General features: G+C 38.4%; 2 protein-coding genes across 2 annotated transcripts; both read left to right on the plus strand.

Annotated features, from left to right (window-relative positions):
• Window positions 1-14,392: 14,392 nt before the first annotated feature.
• LOC136248519 (tigger transposable element-derived protein 2-like) lies at window positions 14,393-15,064 on the plus strand. The gene has a single exon (XM_066040293.1). It carries the CDS (start codon window positions 14,393-14,395, stop codon window positions 15,062-15,064), a length of 672 nt encoding a protein of 223 aa, XP_065896365.1.
• A 3,124-nt stretch (window positions 15,065-18,188) lies between these two features.
• On the plus strand, window positions 18,189-20,163 carry LOC136248520 (E3 SUMO-protein ligase ZBED1-like). The gene is made up of 3 exons (XM_066040294.1): window positions 18,189-19,080; window positions 19,449-19,793; window positions 19,862-20,163. Exons 1-3 carry the CDS (start codon window positions 18,189-18,191, stop codon window positions 20,161-20,163), a joined length of 1,539 nt encoding a protein of 512 aa, XP_065896366.1.
• The last annotated feature ends 5,726 nt before the right edge of the window (window positions 20,164-25,889 follow it).

A 25,889-nucleotide genomic window follows, 5' to 3' on the forward strand; every position in this document is an offset into this window, starting at 1 on the left:
GTTACACAGCAGTACTAATCAGGAACTGTTTGAAAAGCACCCCTGCAATCAAAGTAGTCACTATGAAAAATACAGACAATTTCCGTTACGAAAGTAAGCCATCTCGTGCTACTGCCAAATTGACACTTTTTGCTGTTAGCAAAGATGAATGGGTCACAAAGGAGGACACTGGTAAGTCCATGAAGAATGTATTGTATGTACTGCGGTAGGCCAAAAGGCACCTCACGGGCTGAAGCAACATCGAACAGTGAAAAATCAAGCCTGTAGCCTTTAGTTAGCCGCTGTTGAGTTATGCTTGTCTGAAGGCATATCAGTCAGTCAGTCTGTCAGTGAGTCATTAGAAACATCCATTAAACAATTAATAAGAAAAAAATCTGCAGCAACTTGTTGAAAGCATTTTGCCTAGCCAATACTCCCTCATTGTTGTCTGGGAAAAGCAAGGCTGGTTTTTGGGTGATGTTTTTTCATGGGCCACGCCTACTACTTTGTGATCCTTACTATACAGTACTATCGTACTGAATGAAAAGGCATTATTTTAGGTGGCACGCGTCATTTTAGAGGGGATCCCTACTTTATAGTAGAGTGGTCCCTCTACAGGGTGATTTGTTTATAGCTGAACTCTCTACAGGGTGATATGTTTGTAGCTGAACAGTATACAGTGTGATTTGTTTGAAACTGAACTCTCTACAGGGTGAATTGTTTCTAGTTGATCTCTCTTAGAGGGATTTTTTGTAGCTGAACTATCTACAGGGTTATTCGAACTCTCTGCAGGGTGATTTGTTTGATTTGTTTGTAGCTGAACTCTCTACAAGGTGATTTATTTGTAGCTGATCTCTCTACAGGGTGTAGCTGAAGTCTCTACAGGGAGATTTGCTTGTAACCGAAGTCCCTACACTGTGTCTAGTTTCTAGCTGATCTCTCTACAGGGTGACTTGTTTGTAGCTGAAATCTCTACAGGGTGATTTGTTTGTAGCTGAACTCTTATCAAGAACCAGAGATCACCTATGTTTTTTTATAGAACACTCAACTAAACACCACCTTAGAAAGCTTTTCCAATCTCAAAAGAAGCCTTAGAAGTTAATTTGGAAGACGTTTAAGTCTACTAGCAAAGATGAAGTCAAAAGGACTTACTTTTTTAAAGAGCTGAAATTTGCCATTTTGAGCCATTTTGTTCATCTTGTTATTTTTTTCTCATTGGGCTAGAGCAAAATGTGAGTACTTTTAGGGGATAAAAACTACATAACTTTCCTTCCTATGTCTTTCTTCATGTCCATAACCTATTTTTAAATGCATATTACAATGTTAACATCCACTTTCAAGCAAATTTGCTTCTTTTAGGTTCACCTCGCCATTGATCTTCTGATTTAGTCTCTGCAAGGGTAACCAACGTGTTAATATCACATTAACACGTTCATTTGGAAACCTAATCATTACCTACATTTTATTAACTACAGTATGTTATGAGCAACAATGTTGTCGTGTACCACTGGGTACTTAACTTCTTGTGATCACCTAACTAAAGCCATACTACTGCTACCTACAGCATTCTATATGTTGCTTATACGTAGTTGGATATATCAAAGCTGTGTAGTACAAAGTATACATTCAATAGTAAGGAAACAATACATCGGTGTTTGATAACACTGATAGTATTAGCTAACTACTAATGTACATGATGACTGGCTTGATACTGAGTAATATCAAGCACCACCAGCACCTCTAATTATCATGTCAGGTATCCAAAGTAAACAAACTAGTGTGAAAATAATTCTAAAAAAATTAAAACATGGAATAGAGATCGCTGAAAAAAGAAAAGAAACAAGAGTCCAACAAGCCAGCATGTTAAACACACAGAGATCTCTATTTAGAGTCAAATAAAAATTTACACAGAAGCATTCTCAGTACTTATCTGCCCCTAATTTATGGAGAAACTACTGTTTTTTTCTTAGTTTCTACCATATCCATTGAGTCCAAATAGAGATCTCTATGTGCTTAACATGCTGGCTTTTTTGACTCTCATTTCTTTACTTTTTTCAGCAATCTCTATTCCCATGTTTTAATGTTTTAAATTATATTTACACTAGTAGGGTGTATTTACACTAGTAGGGTGATTTGTTTGTAGCTGAACTCTCTACAGGGCGATTTATTTGTAGCTTGACTCTCTACAGGGTGATTTGTTTGTAGCTGAATTCTCTGCAGGGTGATGATTTGTTTGTAGCTGAACTCTCTACAGGATGGTTTCTTTGTAGCTAAACTCTCTACAAGGTGACTTGTTTCTAGCTGATCTCTCTACAAGGTGACTTCTTCTAGCTGATCTCTCTACAGGGTGACTTGTAACTAGCTGAACTATCTACAGGGTGATCTGTTTGTGGCAGAAATCTCTACAGGGTGATTTGTTTATAGCTGAATTCTCAACAGAGTGACTTGTTTCTAGCTGATCTCTCTATAGGATAACTTGTTTGTAGCTGAACTCTCTACAGAGTGGGTTCTTTGTTGCTGAACTGTCTACAAGGTGACTTCTTCTAGCTCTATAGGGTGACCTGATCTCTCTGCAGGGTGACTTTTATTTAGCTGAACTCTCTACAGAGTGATTTGTTTGTAGCTGAACTATCTACAGAATGATTAGGTTGCAGCTGAACTCTCTGCAGGGTGATTTGTTTGTAGCTGAACTCTCTACAGGATGGTTTCTTTGTAGCTGAACTCTCTACAAGGTGACTTGCTTCTAGCTTATCTCTCTACAAGGTGACTTCTTTTAGCTGATCTTTGGTGACTTGTATCTAGCTGAACTCTCTACAGGGTGATTTGTTTGTAGCTGAAGTCGCTTGATTCAAGCTGATCTCTCTGTAGGGTAACTTGTTTGTAGCTGAAATCTCTACAGGATGGCTTCTTTGTAGCTGAACTTTCCACAGGCGAATTATTTTTGTAGCTGAACTCTCTACAGAGTGATTTAGTTGTAGCTGAACATTGTATAAAGTGACTTGAACTCTCTACAGCAGTACTTGTTTGCAGCTGATCTCTATAGGGTAACTTGTTGTATAGATGAACTCTCTACAAGGTAGTTTCTTTGCAGGTGAACCTCTCAACAGTGACTTGTTTGTAGCTGAATTTTCTAGAAAGTGACTTGTTTGTAACTGAACACTCTACAGGATGCATGACTTGTTTATAGCTGAACTCTCTTCAGTGTGACTTATAATGTTCTGAATCTCTACAGCGATATATTTGTAGCTGAACTCTCTACAGGGTGACTTGCTTCTAGCTGAACTGTCTATAAGATTAACTGTTTGTAGCTGTACTCCCTACAGAATAACATGCAATGAAATAGAATTCTATAATGGAACAAGTCATAAACTAGCTGAATGTTCTACTGTTCTATTAGAATATCTCGATCTGGCATTTGCTACACGGAGTTGGCTTTCAAATCATATCTCAGTGGTTTGTAATCCGATTCTTCTGTACTAGTACAAGGACTTTCTACGATGAATATTCCAGCTACATACTGATTTTCAGCTCACTGCTCTAAGCGGTTTTCCTGGTAGGTATAAAAATTATAGGTATGTTTATTCATGAATCTCGATCCTACAATTGTTACACACTTTCGGTTTTGTGTCATATCTCCATGATCTTTATTTCCATTGCTTTCAAACCACCAAAAGGCACTCCTACAATGGTTTACCTATCCACAAATCGATTTTCAACTCATTTCATGAAGCAGTTTACCCTGTCGATCTTGTTTTACGCGAATAATTGGTCATAAATCCTGAACCATTCATCGGATTTGCAGCAAATTTGATATTAGGATTCACCTTTGGACTCCCTTTATGTGTGCCAAATTTCAAGGCAATCGGATTATGTGTTCGTGTTTTATAGCAAATTGTACAAAGTGTGCGAAAAGACGAAGAAGAAAAAAAAAGAAAAAAAAACCCAAAACATTGGCAGCTTGTATCTCGGAAATGGCTGGAGCAATTTCCTTCATATTTGGAATGTGGATTCCCCTAGCTGGTGGACAACGCTGCAGCAAATTTGGGTCCAATCAGAAAAGGAATCACTGAGATACAAAGGTGTGAAAAGTACGTTTTCTTTCTTTCTGTCAATATACCCATAGTGTGGTGCGCCAGCTTCTTAGGCCGCACGGTACACTATTGTGTGTTTTGATGTAGTGCCTGTACTTATTTGCAATAGTGTTTTGTAACAAAGTAAATTCCTTCCAAGCTAGGTATACTATTTGTCTATAAGTGACTGTTCTATTAGAGTATCTTGATTTTTTGTGCAAAATTTGATAAGTTGCAGTCGCTCAATTTTATTACAAAGCAAACCCTGCACCTTTTATGCTAGAATGCAATTTACATCCTGTTGTCACAAGTTTTGTTAGCATAGCACTTATTATGCTGACTATGATGATGACAGTTGGCATGAGTAGTTCTTAATCTATACAAGTTGTGAAAAAAGGGTACGGTCCCCAAAAAAACAAGGGAGGAAAGAGATGTGAAATCAAAGGTGGTGGTCAAGAAATGACTGTGATGGTAAGTTAATGGCAAAAGTTTTAATAATGACAATTCAGGTGAATTTGTGTTGCCTTTTTTAGGATTTGGCAGCAAATTTGCCTGAATTATCGTTATTATAATTTTTATCATTATCCTACCATCACAGTCATTTCTTGGCCACCACCTTTGATTTCACATCTTTTTTCAGCCTAGCTTTTTGGGGGCTGCATCTTTTTTCACAGCTTGGCTGTTTTTGTATAGATATCACTTCTTTTTGTATTCTTTTTGGTGTTTAGATATTACTTCTTTTTGTATTCGTATACTTCAAAGTTGGCCAAAACTCCAAAGCCAGCCTGTGGCCAGCTTTGGAGTTTCTTTCACTTGTCTTTTTCTTTATTGTAGAAAGGAGGAAGACAAGACCTGAATTCTGTGGATATATTTGCATTTCTTTTACAAAAATTAATACTGTATGAAAATTATCACATGTCCTCTTCCCTACAGGTAGACTAGCTCATAGCAGAAATCTCTACAAGGTAACTGGTTTGTATACACAGTAACTTCCAATGTAGCTTGCAGAATGACTTGTTGTATAGCTGAACTATCTATAAAGTGATTTGTTTGTAGCTGAACTCTCTACAGGGTGACTTGTTACAAATGAATTCTGTACTGGGTGAATTGTTTGTAGCTTTGTAGCTGAATATTCTAGGGGGTGGAATGTTTACTATGCTCTTACTTGTTGGTGGCTGAATTTTCTACAGGGTGATTTATTTGTAGCTGAACTTTCTTCAGGATGACCTGTTTGTGTGAATTGTTTGTAGCTGAATTCTCTACAGGGTGACTTGCTTGCAGCTGAGTTCTATAGGTGACTTGTTTGTGGCTGAACTCTCATAGTTTACTTCTCCACAGGGTGATTTGTTTGTACCTGATCTCTCCATAAGGTTATTTGTTTGTAGCTGAAATCTCTACATTGTGACGTGTTTATTACTGAACTCTTCACGGGTCATTGTTTGCAGCTGAAATCCCTACACGGCGACTTGTTTGTAGCTGAACACTCTACTGGGCGACTTGTTTGTAGCTGAACACTCTACTGGGTGACTTTTGAAGCTGAACTCTAAAGTAATTTGTTTGTGGCTGACCTCTCCACAGGGTGGCTTGTTTGTAGTTGAACTCTCTACATGGTGACTTGATTGTAGCTGAGCAGTCTAATAGAGAGACTTCTTCCATAGCTGAATGTTCTATTAGTGTGACTGCATTGCTGGAGTATCTCGATCGCACACTTGTTACACATAGTTAACTTTCATAGTGTAGCTCAGTGGATTTAATCTGATTCCTTGTAAACCACTGAAAGATTATTCTAAAATAATTTATGTACCTATCTACCTATTTTCAACTGGTTCTATTAACTAGTTTGCCTGGTAGGTGTGGCGAGTAATACTTTTCCATTAACAAAACTTGATCGTGCGCTTTTTACATGTAGCAATGTATTCACAACCCTCACCGCAATTCACGTGATGTTTACCATTCTTAACATCTCAGCTCATGGACATACAATAAATGTTCAACTTGATTTCAGACACACTTGTGTTAGTGCCGGCGAAGTTGGGCAATTCTTTACTGTTGTCCATGCCCAGCCAGTTAGTCATCATTTTTATTCCCTAAACTTGAATTATGATTGTGGTTTCCATTTCTTGCTTCCTCCTGTCACTATCAACATTTGTTGACAATTGTATGAACATCAATACTCTAATAGAGCATTCAACCACTCTAAAGGGTCACAGGCTATTTTAAACTTACTCTACAACAACAACGTTACAATGAAAATAGTCTACAATAGTCTATATCATTCTTAGTAGCTTAACTCTTTCTTCTAGCCAATCAAGAACAGACACACCCTTACTGATTCCACTGATTATTCCCGTGAACGTCCAATAATTCTAAAATTATTCCTGTAACCATTCTATTATTCTGGAATTATTCTCACGAAATTTGTGACCTATTATTTTCAAAATTAAGCCGGCATAATAGGCACAGACCTAAACCTTTTGTGGTTTGAGCACTAACAGTCATGGAGTTCTGCATGCATATATGTTTGTTAGTTTGTACGTTTGTTTGTTTGTTTGGTACACTTCAATACAATCACCAAATCTTTGTTATATTCAGGCTGGTAAACTGAAAGGGATGAACAAGATTGGAATGCAGAGTCAGAACATTGTCAACCAATTTTGGTTCTGTTGTCGAACTTGTGATGGGGATCTAACTGATTTGAAAGTAACACACATGCACTGTATTCAGACACAATTTTGTCTGTTTTTCAATTTTTTAAGGCACTGTGATCATGGAAAATCCTATAAGTGATGGTGCTTACAGTGAAACTTGTTAATCAGAACACCTGTCTATTCTGGACACTTGGTAATGGTCCAAAGTGTCCTTAGCATGTGTAAACTGACCTAGAAAAATCAAGACACTTTCAGTTGGTCCCAAGGTGTCCTTTTCATACAGGTTTCACACTGTATATGCTTTTTTTGCTGGCCCGGTATGTATTATTATGTAACATCTCTGTGTATATAGGAAAAATGGTGGAGTGTTCTTCATCACGTTTGTAATGTCCATGAGTAGTATCGAGGCCAATGTGAGCATGATGTTCATACGGAACCACCTATTAATGTACATGGGGTCCAGATATCATACTTTTCTCATGGTGATGCTAATTTCTGCAAAACTTTTAACTGATAGAAGATGGATGATATCATTAAAATATTTCACAAAGTTCAGGTACCGCGAGCATTATTTCTCAAACAATTATCTTTAGCTTCAGACTGCATACCTATCCTAGGGGATGTGCCCACAGTGGTCGGGACTACTCAACACTCAATTAAAACAGTCACCACTTCTTATGCCCCACACATTTTTCTAGATTTAACCCTGTTTCTTAGCACCACCACTGTCCCTAATAATAATGTGTCTATTTATAAATTTTCCTTCATACAGACATACTGGGATGTTGGAAAACCTCCATAACATGTTATTATCATACTGTCCGAAAAGATTTGCATTTGGGTATTTTGAGCAATTTAATAATGTGTATTTATATAAACAATTTGTAGAGATTCAGCCTATCAAGCAAGAATCAAATTAGCTATTCTGGATCACAATGCTCATGTTGACCGCAATCCTAAACGTCACACAGATAGCCAGGAGCTTCAGTACCATCGACGTTACAGAAAACAGACACATAACTGGAATGCTGTGAAAGTCATGGAATCTAAAGAGCACAAGTATATAGCAGATCTCTCCGATAAAGTGTTGAAGTACTGGAATCAATCAACATTTACTATGAAGAAATGCAGTACAATTACTGCAGATCACCCATGCAACATTCAACCTACAATTGCACACACCCAACCACCTGAAACGAACACAATTGTCAATAACAAGAAATGTAGATTTACATAATAATAATAACACTATAATACTTGTCCATGAAATGTACTAATGGGCTCTAAACCCTTGATAAACACCATCTGGTGTGGGGTAGTTGTCACAGATTTTCCAGACAGCACACAATAGTTCAACCTTGCTGTTTCCCCTCCCCAAATATCCATGGTGTAACATTATGCACTGTCGATAAGCAGCTTTCCTGTAATTTATTCTATGTCATCACCCATGTAGTCATTCCTGTTGAGTATGCTAACAGCCAGAACATTCCTATTTAGGCAGATGTCATGGAACACCTCAGTTGTAGTTGTACACGGCCTATTTTTGCAGCAAACACGTTCCTCGGCTTTCTCCATGTGCCTGCATTTGCTGCACTTACACCATGGTGAAATTTCTTGGGGTGGTCTGCCATTATTGTCACCATTGCTACCACCATCATCATCACAGGTATTATCAGTACTCCTTTGAAGCATGCACCTAGCCATAGTAACTTCGCCTCGATCCTTAAGAAGCTCTATTAGCAGTGACTCCTGCTGCTCACTATCAAGAGATTGAACTAATGTCTACATTAGTAAGAATGTGTATATTTCATTGCTTGTTTTACAAAACAGGCATTCTTACTTTAACTTCTTCTCTATTAGCTTGCATCATTTCTTCAATTTGCGAGGACGACGACTCCTCTGTTATTAGCTTGTTCTTACAAGGCCAGATTTAGATCTACATTTGCACAGGATTGTGCAGAAATGGCCCTTTCCTTTGGAAGGGCATTGCTGCATTTTCTGACACGTGGACTTACATTGGCAAAACTACAACATACAATGGGAAAAGTAATAAGAGGCTGAATCAGACTAAACTAAATGCCTGATATTCTTTGTTGCTGTCCGTGTTATGTTCTTCATGATTAACAGAATCTTCTTCCTGCTCTTCGTCCCAGCACATCTCGGCAAAACGCTCGGCCATTATTGAGTCCAGCAGTACGCATGCGCTTAAATTACGTAACAATAACAAACACGTAATAATTATTGTGTACAAAACTTAAATGGCTTCGATCATAGCATTGTCCCTTTAAATTAATGTCCACTAGTATATCTACTGGTGTAGGCAACCTCCCTTGTTTCCTTACTTTTTCTATGATCCCTAATCAAACTTAAAATTCCTAATTTTTCCTTATACTTGTGTATATTGTGTTACACTGAAATTTACATTTGAGACAACAAGTACACAAAAACATTATGAATTTTCGACTAGAGTAGGGACCATAGCACATCGATAAAAGTACTGAAACAAGCTGGAGTAGTGCATGATATTAAATCACAGTAAAACAATAAGAAGTGTTATATTCTTACTGTGCTCTTCCTTGTGGTATCTTGAGTACAGTAGGGATATAACACTTCCTATTGTTTTACTATAGTACACTACTCCAGCTTGTTTCAGTACTTTTTATTGATATGCTATGGTCCCTACTCTAGTTCAAAATTCCAATGTTTTGTGTACTTGTTGTTAACTCTTTTTTGCAAAATAAAATTATTATGACTGGTGAACTCATGCATACCACATCAATAGAAAGAAATGGTGCCGTGTGCCCCAGCTACCAATTATCGTCTGAAAATTGAAGTATCCATTATGTTTTGTTGTCAGCTATGTTCAACCCGTTACACAGCATTACGAATCAAGAACTGTTCGAAGAGCACCTCTGCAATCAAAGTAGCCACTGCGAAAAATACGGATGATTTCCATTATGAAGGGAAGCCATCACATGCTACCACCAAATCGGCACCTTGCGCTGTTAGCAAAGATGAATGGGACACAAAGGAGTACACTGGTAGGTCGATGAAGAATGCATTATACGTACTGCAGTATGCCAAAAGGCATGTGTTCAGCTGAAGCAACATCAAACAGTGAAAAAATCAAGCCCGTAGCCTTAGCCGTTGTCGAGTTACGCTTGTCTGAAGGCAACAGTTACTCAGTCAGTCAGTCAGTCAGTCAGTCAGTCAGTCAGTCAGTCAGTCAGTCAGTCAGTCAGTCAGTCAGTCAGTCAGTCAGTCAGTCAGTCAGTCAGTCAGTCAGTCAGTCAGTCAGTCAGTCAGTCAGTCAGTCAGTCAGTCAGTCAGTCAGTCAGTCAGTCAGTCAGTCAGTCAGTCAGTCAGTCAGTCAGTCAGTCAGTCAGTCAGTCAGTCAGTCAGTCAGTAGAAAATTCCAAATAATAATTTTTTTTAAATTTCGTAGCAAATTGTTTAAAGTGTTTCGGGTCAATCTGAAGGCTTTTTTGGGCTTGGCTTTACCTAACCAATACTGTCTCATTGTCGTCGGGGAAAACTGAGGCTGGTTTTTGGTACGGGTACAACAATATATCGATATATCGATATATTGCAATATTTTCTATCACAATACAATACAATATGTGTGATGAAACATATCGATTATTGCTTATTGCAATATATTGCTGTGTTACATTATATTGCATAATGCTGCAGGGTTGTAAAGAGCTGTGGTTTGTGGATAATTAGTCTATTCAGCTGCCGGGAGCCTGTACTCCACGGAATACGGAATAACGGAACAATGGAATAGCGGAATAAACGAAAATACATTCTAAACCTTTTGTTATTGTTTATAACCTCTATAGCGTTTTATATATATATTCCTCACCTCATAGCAACTCTTGAGAGAACGCAATCACAATGGCACTGATCCCCAGGGTGATCTTTAAATATACTGCAGGATATGCACAAAGCTATTCACTCCATGCAGAACAATCTAACTAAACTAACTACTATCAAATACACTTCACTACACAATCACTAGAAAACTAGAAGTTCTTTGTGCTATACTCGCTCATACCAGCTGTCACACACAAGTAACTGCCCGAATTTATTAGAGTTATACACAAAGTGTTGGGACTCTCGTGTTGGGAGCTGAAAGCAGTATTTATCTTACGAATTTAATTGAAACACGTTCGGTGATGGCAACAGAGTTAGCTATAAGAAAGGTCAGATTATTCCATACATGCAGGGTGGCTAGCTAGGGGTGGATTGTTTTGTCCTAAATTTGGCCAACTAGCTAGCTAGCTACTCGTATGTGATAGCTGGTATGAGCAAGTATAGCAGAAAGAACTTCGAAGTTTTCTAACGATTGTGTAGTGAAGTGTATTTGACAGTAATTTAGTTTTGTTAGATTGTTCTGGAGTGAATAGTTTTGTACGTATTCTTAAAGATTGCCCCCGATATAGTGCCATCGTGATTGTGTTATCTCCAGAGTTGCTGTGAGGTGAGGAATGTATATTAAAATGCTATAGAAGATATAAACGATAACATAATGTTTAGAATGTGATTTTCGCTTATTCCGCTATTCCGTATTCCACGGAGTACAGGCTCCCTCAGCTGCCACCCTCCTGGAGGGAGGGCATCAAAGCCACCAGAATGTAATTGTTGATGTTTTAGAAGCCACATATCCTAAACAAACAGTGCTGGCTGTAGTACTGCCTACTTGTACTGTAATACCTATTTAATAACTGTTGGCCATTATAAGCAGCTTTTGACTGGTGGGTGTACACCACATGACTAATGCTATCTGCTGTATCTTATGAAGCTTAAATCCATGAGTTATTTACACAAGTAAGCACATTAACATCGCCAAAGACCCTAATCCAAATATTGCTATACAGCAATATATTGTAATATTTTTTAAGTCAATACGCAATATGGTATTTATCCGTATTGTTGCATCCCTAATTTTTGGGTGATTTTTTCCATGCGACACGTCCACAATTTTGTGGTCCCTACTATACAGTACTATCGTACTGCATGATACATAGCTATTTACAATAACACATGTTTTACATGATTGCATACCTTTTCTTTAAGATCTTCCAATTGTTGAAAATTTCCTATTAACCTTAATGCATCTTTTGCTTTCAGCACAACTTCAGCTGCTTCCTTTACCTCACAGATACCCCTGTATTCTTTAACAGACACAACAAATTGAGGAACCCAAGTAATTGGTGCTACTGGTTGAAAGCACTTATTACAGCCAGTCACCAATGTATAAATTTCACTTTCTAAGTTTTCTGATGAAATATCCTTCAAATAGCAATCAATGTCTTGCAGTGTGACTGATCTGTCATGAAATGCGTTGACGACCTGTTGGACCACTTCAAGACACGGAGCCCACACTTTCGTTGCAATTTCTGAAAGAGATAATTTTGTAGATGTCTTTACCTGTTCATCAACATGGTGCTTCCATAGAGCAGTGAATATATCAGTTTTGTTATCATGCATCATTATAGAAAATGGCTCCAGCATATTTAAGACATCTTTATCTGCTATATCCAATATAGAATAAACTTCCATGTCATGAATGACATCACACAACTGGCAAGTTATAAGCTTAGGGTATTCTTCTTCTGAGTTAACTGTTCTTAGGCCATCTTCTAAACCATCTTTGAGATATCCTAATGCAAATAGCAAGTGTGCATAACATTATGAGTCTAACCATATTGCAATATGTACACATTTGTAGTATACAAGTTCCCTTTTATACAATACAGTTTTAATGCAATGTCACACTTAAAAGGGAACCAATTGCAAGTGTGGGAGCACTTGAGTAATTTATACTGCTTGATGCTTTCGAGTTGAACATTTGCATATTGCAATTCGAGTTTCATTGAGTTCAGCATTTGTGTATTGCAAGCCAAGCTTTTGCCCTTCAACAATAAATTACTGAAATAGCGAAGTGGTTATTGCACTTTATTTTCAGCTATGTATGTCCAGCCACAGCATTACAAATGAAGAGAAGGACCTCTGCAAGCAATCCAGTTGCAGCGCGTCAAACATATAAGGAAGTCATCACACATTGCTACCACTAATCAACATCTTGTGCTGTTAGCAATAAGAAATGGGACACAGAGAAGGACACAGGTGGGTCCATGAAGCACGCATTGTACAGACTGTAGTATGCCAAAAGGCACCTGTTGGGCTAAAGCAACATCGAACAGCAAAACAATGAAGTCCATAGCCTTAGTTGTTATTGAGTCCCAATTGTCTGAAGGAATCAGTCAGTCAATGTGTCCTTTTTAAACCATAGCAACCTATTGGAAACATTTCAGTCATACTTAAGACATTTTTGGGATCTAACCAATACTGCCAAGAGGTATTGTGAGGCTGGTTTTAGGGGGATATATTTCAAAAGTGCCTTCAGTACAACCTGATATCCTTCCAAAACGTTGCTACAAAATTTCATTTAGTGGAATATCTACTGCCTGCCTGCCTGACTGACTGACTGAATGAATGAATGAATGACTGATGCCTTCAGACAAGCGTAACTTGATAACAGCTAAGGATATGGGCTTGATTTTTACTGTTTGGCGTCGCTTTAGCCCGACAGGTGCCTTTTTGGTATACCATATGATACATGCATCATGTACTTACCTTTGTCCTCCTATGTGTCCCATATATTTTTGCTGACAGCCCAAAGTGTTGATTTGCGGTAACTCAATGACTTCCCTACATTTGTAAATGGGAATCATTCGTATTTTCCATGGAGATTGGATTGATTGCAAGGCGCTTCCCTTATCGTTCTTCATTTGAAATGCTGTGTAACAGGCTGAACAAGGTTGAAAGTGAAGTATAATGGCCACTTCCACTTTTGAGCTAGTAATTGATAATTGGGGTGCCCGAATTGTCCGTATTTTTTGTGGTGACCGGATCAATTGCAGAAGCACTTCTCCTACTGTTCTTTGTTTGTAGTGCTGCATAACAGGCTGAACATAGTTGAAAGCGAAGCGTTATGGCTACTTCACGTTCAAGTCAGTGATTGATAGTTGGGGCATGTTTTCAGGCAAAACATTAACTCTGGCGCATTCTTTTTTTGATGTGGTATGTGCACACTCACCAGCCATAATAATGCTACAAAGAGTATACAAACAAGTACAGTGGATCCTCAGTTATCCGACACCTCGATTGTCCGAATTCAAAAACTTGAATCCCACAATCGAAACTATTTTATATACGAGTAATAAATGGCAGCGTTATGAGCGGGACTCAAGGTGGGAACACGAAGAAGACTGGAGAAAAGAGAAAGAGAGTTGTTCTTTCAATCGAAAATAAGCTAAAAATACTTAAGCTCATTGATTCCAATGTTTCTTACACTGTTATCTCGCAGCACTTCGACATTGGACGAAGCACAGTGTGTGATATAAGCCGAAAGAAGGATGAATTATTACAATTTTCACAAAAGATGGTTGATATGGGTGCGAAGAATGTTAAAACAATGAAAGTAGGTGAATATGAGGAGCTGGATGAAGCACTGTACATTTGGTTTTGCCAACAGCACGAAAAGAACGTACTGGTGAGTGGCCAGCTTCTTATGGAGAAGGCCAGAATTTTGTTTTTAATGTTATACGGTGATTCAGACAGAAGTTTACAGGGAGTACTGGTTTTTAGTGGCGATTTTGCAAGCGACATGGAATAAGGAATCTGGCTATGCATGGGGAAAAGGCTTCAGCTGATAGTGGAGTAGCAGAAGACTTTCAACAAGAGTTTCCATCATTTATTTCTGGTTATAGCCTAGATCAAATCTTTAATTGTGATGAGACGGGGTTGTATTATCGTTGTCTCCCTGACAAAACCCTCGCAAGTGCTTTTGAGAAAAGGGCTGAGGGAAGAAAGAAAGCCAAGGATCATGTAACAGCGAATGCTTGTGCGAATTTAACTGGTTCTATCAAGCTGCCTCTGTTGTTCATTGGTAAATCTAAGCGTCCTCGATGTTTCAAGAACACCTACATGGATAGTTTGCCTGTCATATATAGGAATCAGAAGAATGTATGGGTTAATACAGAAATATTTTCTTCGCGGTTCCATGACCAGTTTGTTCCCTATGTACAAAGAGAATTGAAGAGCAAAAGTTTACCACCAAAAGCATTGCTTACCCTTGATAACTGCTCTGCACATCCTGAAGAAGATGTTCTTGTGTCTGATGATGGTTTAGTCATTGTAAAGTTTTTTCCTCTAAATGTGACTTCTTTATTAATTCAACCAATGAATCAAGGTGTGCTCGAGTCTATGAAAAGGCGATACAAGAGATCCCTTCTTCAAGATGTTTTGCTTTCTGAAGATTTGATTGATTCTACAACATTACCAAGTCCATTACAATGAAAGTAGTTGTAGAAAAGATATCTCTTGCTTGGGATCAAATTACACGTCACTATTCGCCGTTCCTACATAAAGTTGATACCTTTGGCTGATGCAATACCATCAAACAGTGACAGTGAGCCCACTGCAATAGAATATATTGATGTGTTTGAGTAAATGGAACATGCATTAAGTGAAGATGAGGTTACAGAGTGGTTGAACAATGATCAGAATGATCCAGGTTATGAACATTTGCATGACGACGAAATTGTTTCTCATGTTTTGGGAGGTGATGACACAGCAGATATTCGAGAAGATGATGGTGACAATGAAGAGGAGCCAGATGTTGTAGCATGTCCAGTAACTCATGCTCAGGCCATGGACTTGTTTGAAAAGTGTATCACTTGGCTTCAGTATCACTTGGCTTCAGGTCGCCTACACCTGCAGATATACTAGTGGACATCTAATCCCTAATTCAGTATTGGGTATAACATGAGTAAGCTATATGACTGAAATAGGGATTAAAAGTCCACTTGTACAGCTGCAGGTGAAGGCAGTTTCACTTGTTTTTATTTTTATCATTCCTACTCAAGTTTTAAATCTAATTTCCTTGTACTTGTATATATTCATTTGTGTATGAAACCAAGTATAAAGAAAGATTAAAAATTTTACATAAGAGTAGGAAGAGGATGGTCATCTACACCTGCAGTTATAATAGCAGACATTTAATTCCTACGTCAGCCCGTCAGTATTAAATTAGGAATTTCAAACTAGAGTTGATATGTAGCAGTAGCACCCCAATAAAAAGCATTGAAACAACCTGGACTGGACTGGTGTGGAATGCCCAAACAGTATAAAACAACAAGAGGGTAAAGCAACAATAAGCAAATACCTTTATAGTGCTGTGTAAGTGCACAGTAAGGATATTTACTTCTTACTGTTTGGACTTTATGCATTACTCCAAATAGGGCTGTGTGATAATAGTAAAACCTATATCTCGATAAGTGACAACCATTTTATCTCGATAATCGATATTATCTCAATAATAATGTAATATTGTAAACACAGTTTTACATATTTGTTGACATATAAAGTCCTTGTCAAGTGAGAAATTTTACCTGTTCCTCATTTAATTTGATATCTTTCCAAAGGTTTTTCATCTAACTGTGGTTGATATACACTAGATTACGGAGATTTGCTATTATCTCGATAATGAAAATCATTATCTAATTTACGATAGGTGATTTAGGTATCTAGATTATCTTTTAATCTAAATTAACTCCCAGCTCTAACTCCAAACCAGCTTGCTTATTGGGGTGCTTCATTGTCCCTACTCGAGTTTAAAATTCCTTATATTTTTGTATGTGAACTTTTTCTTGTAAATTCATGACCAATACCTTGCATATGCATCTCACAGTTTTAATTTTAATCATACTCATAATCATGATCTGCAGTGAATAATGCAGTTATATTCATAAAAGCGCAAGGGCTGTCCACTTACATTCCAGCTGCACCTACTATTGATACAGAATAGTGGCTGGCAGCTATGCCAGACTAATTCATTTACCTATACACTCACGGTTGCTGTGTTGCAGCTGACAGTAGTCTACTTTGCACACATGTATGCTCCATGCTACCATTCTACAAGCAATCAATTTCTTGGTGGCACCTGCCTGACTCCTTGATGATTGACCTGGATGTGCACTAGGGGCATCTCAATCCTTAGTTTTGACATTTTACAATCGTTTTTGTCTTTGTTTGTAATAAAAATATTTCTTATTTTATTCATGAGTTGTAAAAAAATTTCCTGGTGGTAGGTAGTATTTCGTCTACAACAGAGAACAGCCCATCAGCTGAACATTGAGAACACATGTATTCTAATATGCTGGTGCATTAACACTGTGTAATGGTGTGTACACCCGGTGATGGAAGACATATTGTGCTTGATTGATGGCTGTTAAAGCAATGAAGGATAAAACTAAGATAATAGCACACTATTATCATCATTATTATTATTACTAGGCCTGGGGCACATACAACCAAGTACAACCACCAATGGGGCAATCTACAAATGGGGCAATCTACAAATGGGGCAATCTACAAATGGGGCATGTACAACAGTGCATGACCAGCACAGTGTGTGTGGAGGGAAAAGATGCGCATACAGTAAACACAAGTGATATATGCAATTACAATCATGAGGGTCTGCTACTATTACGTTGTTTATTTTTTTTTTTTATTAAGGCTTTACAGCACAAGTGCTGAAGGTCTGTAGGACACCTGGTCCTACAGCCTTGTTACAGAAAGTGTGTTTGAAAAGGTGGAGAAAGTTGTGTTGAATACTTGACCATGGAAGACCACATAATGCATTGTCACCGCCCCTCCTGCATGATTCTCACAAGTTGAGGTGCAAGTGCATGCTCTAATATCTACGGTATTGAATCTCATGCCTGCAAGCAATGAAGCTTATAACATCTATTAAACAGTCCTAAAATTATAATGTTTAATGAGGATGAATCAGGGTACTGGATTAAGACATGTATGGCTGCTGATGTTTCCAAGAGCAGACGTCAATGATAAAAGAAGTAGGGTATTTCACTAGAAACTGTTATCTGAGTTTTTTTGATATGAGTTGGGCCATATATCCTAAAGTGATAACATGCATACTACAAAATGAAATATAGGAGATACACAATATAGGAGATACAATGCAGGTGATATACAATACTGTATGCAAGCCAACAAAGGGAGACAGCCAAGCCATCCATAAGCCAGGAGACTGCTACGTAGGTGATGGCAAAATGTACAACACAAGAAAACATTAAAACATACCATGCTCTTTACAATACATTTACAAACACTAGAGATGGCCAGGCCAACTAGGGCTGGGCAATAGTGCATACATATCGATATTGCTACGATAGCATTTCTTCAATCGTTAGCGATATTTTAAAAGCACACCTATTGATACTGTAAATATCGATATTTGGACGATAGTAGTAATAGTGATAGCTGTCTGTGAAATGTGTAGTGCTTTCTATGCTGACGCACAAGAGCAGTTATCGCTTAAGCTAACTCTCCTTGTCATAGACTTTCAATCCGGTGTGATGCCACGAGTTTCTATAAGCATGCGCATTATAAATAAAATATGGCGGATGAACACGAGGAACCTGTAGAACTCAGTTCTGAGTCTTCTGACAGCAAAAGTGATGTGCAAAGTACGAGTGGAAACTTACAGCTACTTGAGGGAACTACTAGCGTCATCTGGAAATTCTTCGGATTTGAAGCGGACGATGACAGAAGGATTTTAGTTGCTGACAAAAGGAAACGTAGAGCAGTGACTTGTAAACGATGTAAAAAGAAGTTGAAATATACTGGTGGCACTAGCAACTTACATTTTCAGTTGAGAGAACATCACAGAAGTGAATATGAAGGAGCATTACAGGTGAGTACGGAGGAAACGCCTCAATGTAGCACGAAGCGGGTCGTGTCCGCACCAGTTACCCCACAAATTACTATCCAAGATAGCCTTGCTAAAGCGATGTCTTTACCGCATAATTCAGAAAGGTACAAAAAGCTTACAAAGGCTGTTTGTTATTTTATATGCAAGGACCAACAACCTTTTGACACCATTAATGACAGTGAGTTTAGACACATGTTGCGTGTATTTGAGCCTCGTTATACTCCTCCGGACCGGAACACTATTGCATTGAACCATATTCCTACCATGTACGATGCTGTCAAAGCAGATAATACAAAACAAATTGCTGATGATGTCCAGTACTTCAGCATCACAACAGATCTGTGGTCTTCACAAGCTAGACACAGCTACATAGCTGTTACACTCCATTATTTGACAGTGTCATTTGAAATGAGGTCACATTTGGTTGAGACAAAGGAGTTTGCAGCAGCTCATACCGGTGAATTGATAACTGAGGCATTGGAAGAAGTGCTGCCTGAATGGAATTTAAGTCATGAAAAGTTAGTGGCTGTAACCACAGATAATGGGCCCAATCTTGTTCGTGCCATGGATTTATTAGGTTGGACACATATCAGTTGTTTCAACCATACAATTCAGTTTGCTATTGAAAAAGTTATGTGATATTCCACGAGTAAGTAGAGCTGTTGCTTGTTGTAAACAGTTAGTGGGACATTTCAATCATTCTTCAAAGTCATCATACCTATTAAAGCAAAAACAGTATGACTTGAAACATAACCAACATCGTTTGATCCAGTCTGCATGTGGCCACCAGATGGAATTCTTCTTACTATATGATGGAGCGCATCTTAGAACAGCAGCAGCCTCTCTCAGTCACCCTATCACAGCTATGAAAAAGTGATCTTATGCCTACAGATTCAGAAATTAGCACAATGTATGATTTTGTCCAATTCATGAATCCCTTTGTAGAAATTACCGAAGCCATTGGGAGTGAGAAATGGGCCTCCATTTCATCAGTTCGACCACTTATTTATCAGATAACAAACATATATTTACTCTGCTCTGAGAATGACAGTCTTTTGATGAAACAAATGAAACAACAAATGATAACCAAGGTGAATGAGTACTATGGAGATGGTTGTGACTTGGAAGTTTTAAATAAATGTATGCTACTAGATCCTAGATTCAAAAATGCTTTATTTGCATCTAGTGACATTCTACTTGATGAACTAACAGAAGTAGCCAGAAACAGAGTGAGTATTGCTGCCACTGCTTCTAGCTCACACGTACCCTCGTCAAGTGCCACCACCTCTAGTACTCCTGTGTCAAGGCATAAAGAAGGAAAGCTAATGAATTATTAGCTGACATTGTTCACACTCCAGATGATTCTCTTACTAACCCTTCAGAAAAAGCTAAACTAGAATTACAGAGGTACTTGTCTGATGTCATCACAGATCAATGTGATGAAAAAGGACAATTGGATCCTTTGAAGTGGTGGCAATTTAATGGTGTTCGTTACCCCTGTGTTACAGTACTTGCTAGGAAGTATTTGTCAATACCAGCTACGTCTGTACCATCAGAGAGAGCGTTCAGCTTGACTGGCCACTTAGTCAATGAAAAAAGAGCAAGTCTTTTACCAGATACAGTGAACATGCTGTCTTTCTTAGCTGGTAATTTAAAATGACATTGTGATGCTTGTTTGTTTTTTGCTGTTGTTAACACTCACCTTGTAACTATTGGGTACTTTTTTGTCAGCAACTTGTTCTGTGTAACTTATTACAGTTTTGAAAATTATGTTAAGTGTGATCTAGTAACTATTGCAGTACTATCGCCTATCGTGAACATAATGTTTATTATCATTTGGACATGCAAAATGTTACTATCGCTTAGCACTAAAGCCAACTAGAGCCTAGCAGGCCAGGTGGAAGTACAAATAATACAAACAAACATACCACTATTAATCCTTTTCCTGGTCTTGTGCAGCTAGCATGGTGAACTTCCTTCGTGTTGCTGTGGTGGGCGTGGCCGCCTTAATTACTTGCCTTCATGTGGAGCGCATCCACTGGCAGCTGGCATGATGACTTGAGACTTGTTGTGCCAGCTGGCAACAATTCCAAAAACAAATGATCAGTAGTTTGTTCGTCTAGATCGCTGTTTGAATCCGCCTGGTAGATTAACTGCATTGTAGTGGGCGTCACATGCTAGCTATTTTGATAGGCATTAAAGAATAGTCGTATGGTTTCTATCACCTCCACGAAAACACCCGTCCATTATACGATTGTCTTTTCATAAAACATGGATTCTATTCCTGGTGAGTGCGAAGCCTTAGGCCTTGTAGTTTTCTCAAACATTATTCATTAATTATTATTTAATTATTCATTATTAATTATTATTATTATTTGTTAATTGGTACAAGGAAAGACAAAGCCTTATAAAACCAATCTCAAATACATCTAAATAAAATCAAACCGGCGGTCATACAAAAATACATCTAATTTAGCCTTAAAGATCAGTACATTAGGTGTAGATACAATTCCGTGGGGTAAGGTGTTCCAATCATTGATGATTCTCTATGAAAAACTATGACTCCTAATAGCAGGGAAGCAATTTTTGTAAAGTTTGACTAATGACATAATTTTAACCGCATTTCGTATTATCTTTAGTACTTGGTTGTATAATTATTACTAGGTCTGGGGCAAATGCAACCAAGTACAATCACCAACGGGACAACCTTCTAATGGGACATGTACAAACAGTGCATGGCCAACAAAGTGTGTGCAGGTAGAAAAGATGCACAGTAATACAATTCTAGAGGAATTGACTGGCACATATACATAAGGGATACAATTACAATCAGTGATTATCTGACCATGGAGATGTGAGAATGTGAGATTGCACTTTAAATTGTGAGAATCATGGTATTGAATCTGATACCTACAAGCAGTAAAGCTTAAACATCCAACGAATACTTATTACATTAATTTTATGCAATTGTACACAATTTGTGGTACATGATATGTTTAAATGAGGATGGATTAGAGTGCTGGATTAAGACATGGCTGGAGTTGCCAAACCATGGTAAGATTGGGATAAAAGCAGAGTATTTCAACTGTCTGTCACCTACAACTGATATCTGAGTTATGTGTATATTTAACATGAGCTGGGTCTATATTTAACATGGGCTGGGCCATTTGTACTAAAATGATCACATGATGCTGTGGATATGCTGCAAGACCAAAAAAAAAAATTTGGAGAACAAATATGGCTAAAATGCATACCAGAATTTCATGGATATGTCAGTGTGCACAAGTATGTGGAGCATTGCTGATGGCGCAGACTGTAGCTACATATCAAGACACACGGTAGTGTGTCATGCAGCCCAAGGAGCCGGCGCGCAACAACCGTGAGTATTTTGACAGGAAGAACGAAAACGCACTTTTTGCACCTCTGTAGCTCTGTGCTGCCTTGATGACACAAGATGAGTTTTGCTGTGGATACACCCTCCAACTTCAGCACTCCACATTCCAAATTTAAACGAAATCACTTCAAGCGTTCCTGAGATATGCAACTTCAAAATTTGGCTTAGTTTCTTCATTTTTTCTTCTTATTTTTCTTCCTCTTTTCGCACACTTACAAAAACTGCTATAAAACGCAAATGCCATATCCGATTGCCTTGACATTTGGCACACAGAAAGGGGGTATAAAGGCACATCTCGGTACCAACTTTGGCTGGAATATGATAAACAGGCAAAGAGGTATGAGCGATTATTCACAAAAAATAACACCAATATGATGTCACGCCTACAGGGTAAACTGCGTATGGGAAGAAGCTGAAAATCGGTGGGTGAATAGGTTAACTATTGAACCTCAAACCTTTTGTTGTTTGAAAGAAATCGAGCTAAAAACCAGGAAGATACAACGAAAAAACCAACAGTGTGTAACAATTATGCAATCGAGATTAGCTAATAAAAAAATGACTACTTGCCACGCCTACCAGATAAACCGCTGGGGGTAATGCTTTGAAAATTGCTGTACAGATGGAGTAATCATCTTAGAAAGGATCTTCAATGGTGTACAAAAACCAGACTTAAAGCCACGGAGTTATAACACGAAATCCAACTTGGTGTAGCAAGTGCGAGATCGAGATACTCTAATAGAGCAGTCATCCTAATAGAGCAGTCACCCTGAAGAGAAATCAAGAGATCAGCTAGAAACAAGTAACCTGTATAGAGATCAGCTACAAACAAGTCACCCTGTAGATAGATCAGCTACAAACAATTCACGCTGTAGAGAGATCAGCTAGAAGAAGTTACCTTGTAGGGAGTTCAACTACGGAAAGAGATAGTTCAACTAGAAGAAATCACCTTATAGAGTTCAGCTACAAAGAAACCACCATGTAGAGAGTTTAGCTACAAACAAATCGCCCTGTAGAAAGATCAGCTAGAAGAAGTTACCTTGTAGAAAGTTCAGCTACAAAGAAACCATCATGTAGAGAGTTCGGCTACAAACAAATCACCTGTAGAGAGATCAGCTAGAAGAAGTTACCTTGTAGAGAGTTCAGCTACAAAGAAACCATCATGTAGAGAGTTCAGCTACAAACAAATCACCATGTAGAGAGCTCAGCTACAAACTAGTGACCTTGTAGAGACATCAGCTAGAAGAAGTTACCTTGTAGAGAGTTCAGCTACAAACAATTCACCCTGTTCAGAGATCAGTTAGAAGAAGTTTTCTTGTAGAGAGTTCAGCTACAAACAAATCACCCAGTAGAAAGATCAGCTAGAAGAAGTTACCTTGTAGAGAGTTCAGTTACAAAGAAACTACCATGTAGAGAGTTCAGCTACAAACAAATCGCCCTGTAGAAAGATCAGCTAGAAGAAGCTACCTTGTAGAGAGTTCAGCTACAAAGAAACCATTCTGTAAAGAGCTCAGCTGCAAACAAATCGCCTGTACAGAATTCAGCTACAAACAAATCACCCTGTAGAGAGATCAGCTAGTACAAATTACCTTGTAGATAGTTCAGCTACAAACAGTTCACCCTGTACAGAGCTCAGTTAGAAGAAGTTTCCTTGTAGAGAGTTCCTGCTACAAACAAATCACTCTGTAGAAAGATCAGCTAGAAGTCATCTTGTAGAGAGTTCAGCTACAAAGAAACCACCATGTAAAGAGTTCAGCTGCAAACAAATCACCCTGTAGAAAATTCAGCCACAAACAAATTGCCCTGTAGATAGATCAGTTACAAGAAGTTACCTTGTAGAGAGATCAGCTACAAAGAAACTATTCTGTAAAGAGCTCAGCTGCAAACAAAATCACCTGTACAGAATTCAGCTACAAACAAATCACCCTGTAGAGAGATCAGCTAGAAGAAGTTACCTAGTAGATCATTCAGCTACAAACAATTCACCCTGTAGAGAGAGCAGCCAAAAGAAGTCACCTTGTAGAGTGTTCAGTTACAAAGAAACCACCATGGAGAGTTCTGTAATAAATATATGTATTATATATATAATCTAATCCAAAACAGCCAACTTGTAAAAAAAGAATGCGGCCCTGAGAAAGGCTATGGTGAAAAAAGATGTGAGATCCAAGGTGGCGGCCAAGAAATGGCTGTGATGGTAGGTTAATGGTAAAAATTTTAATAACGACAATTCAGGTGAATTTTGTGCCAAGACCAAGCGGCACCAAATTCACTGAATTGTTGTTATTAAAATTTTTACCATTAACCTACCATCACAGCCATTTCTTGGCTGCCACCTTGGATTTCACATCTTTTTTCATCATAGCCTTTCTCAGGGCCGCACTCTTTTTTTACCGCTTGGCTGTTTTGGATTAGATTTCATTTCTTTTTATATTTGTATACCCCAAAGCCGGCCTATGGCCAGCTTTAGGGATTTTTAACCTGTCATTTTTTTCTTTACTACAGGGAGAAGAAAAGATGAAGCAGGGTGATTTCTTTGTAAGGTGATCCTTCTAGCTGATCTCTATACCGGATGACTTGTTTGTAGCTGAACTCTCTACAGGGTGATTTGTTTGTAGTTGAACTCTCTACAAGGTAACTTCTTCTAGCTGATCTTTCTACAGGGTGATTTGTTTGTAGCTGAATTCTCTACAGGGCGATTTGTTTGCAGCTAAACTGCTGAACTCTCTACAATGTAACTTCTTCTAGCTGAACTCTCTACGGGTGGCTTGTTTCTACCTGATCTCTCTACAGGGTGACTTGTTTCTAGCTGAACTCTTTACAGGGTGATTTGTTTGTAGCTGAACTCTCTACAAGGTAACTTCTTCTAGCTGATCTTTCTACAGGGTAATTTGTTTGTAGCTGAATTCTCTACAGGGTGATTTGTTTGCAGCTGAACTCTCTACATGGTAGTTTCTTTGTAGCTGAACTCTCTACAGTGTAACTTCTTCTAGCTGAACTCTCTACGGGTGGCTTGTTTCTAGCTGATCTCTCTACAGGGTGACTTGTTTCTAGCTGAACTCTCTACAGGGTAATTTGTTTATAGCTGAACTCTCTACAAGGTAACTTCTTCTAGCTGATCTTTCTACAGGGTAATTTGTTTGTAGCTGAATTCTCTATAGGGTGATTTGTTTGCAGCTGAACTCTCTACATGGTAGTTTCTTTGTAGCTGAACTCTCTACGGGTGACTTGTTTCTAGCTGATCTCTCTATAGGGTGACTTGCTTGTAGCTGAACTCTCTACAGGGTGATTTGTTTGTAGCTGAACTCTCCACAAGGTAACTTCTTCTAGCTGATCTTCTACAGGGTGATTTGTTTGTAGCTGAATTCTCTACAAGGCGATTTGTTTGCAGCTGAACTCTCTACATAGTAGTTTCTTTGCAGCTGAACTCTCTACAATGTAACTTCTTTTAGCTGAACTCTCTACAGTGTGACTTGTTCGTAGCTGAACTCTCTACAGGGTGATTTGTTTGTAGCTGAACTCTCTACAAGGTAACTTCTTCTAGCTGATCTTTATACAGGGTAATTTGTTTGTAGCTGAATTCTCTACAGGGCGATTTGTTTGCAGCTGAATTCTCTACATGGTAGTTTCTTTGTAGCTGAACTCTCTACAATGTAACTTCTTCTAGCTGAACTCTCTACAGGATGACTTGTTTCTAGCTGATCTCTCTACAGGGTGACTTGTTTCTAGCTGAACTCTCTACAGGGTGATTTGTTTGCAGCTGAACTCTCTACAAGGTAACTTCTTCTAGCTGAACTCTCTACAGAGTGATTGATTTTTTTGCAGCTGAACTCTCTACATGGTGGTAGCTTTGTAGCTGAACTCTCTACAAGGTAACTTCTTCTAGCTGATCTTTCTACAGGGTGATTGAGTTTTTTGCAGCTGAACTCTTTACATGGTGGTTGCTTTGTAGCTGAGCTCTCTAAAAGGTGACTTCTTCTAGCTGAACTCTCTACAGG

Source organism: Dysidea avara, chromosome 3 (genome assembly GCF_963678975.1).
Source record: "Dysidea avara chromosome 3, odDysAvar1.4, whole genome shotgun sequence".
Lineage (NCBI taxonomy): Eukaryota > Metazoa > Porifera > Demospongiae > Dictyoceratida > Dysideidae > Dysidea > Dysidea avara.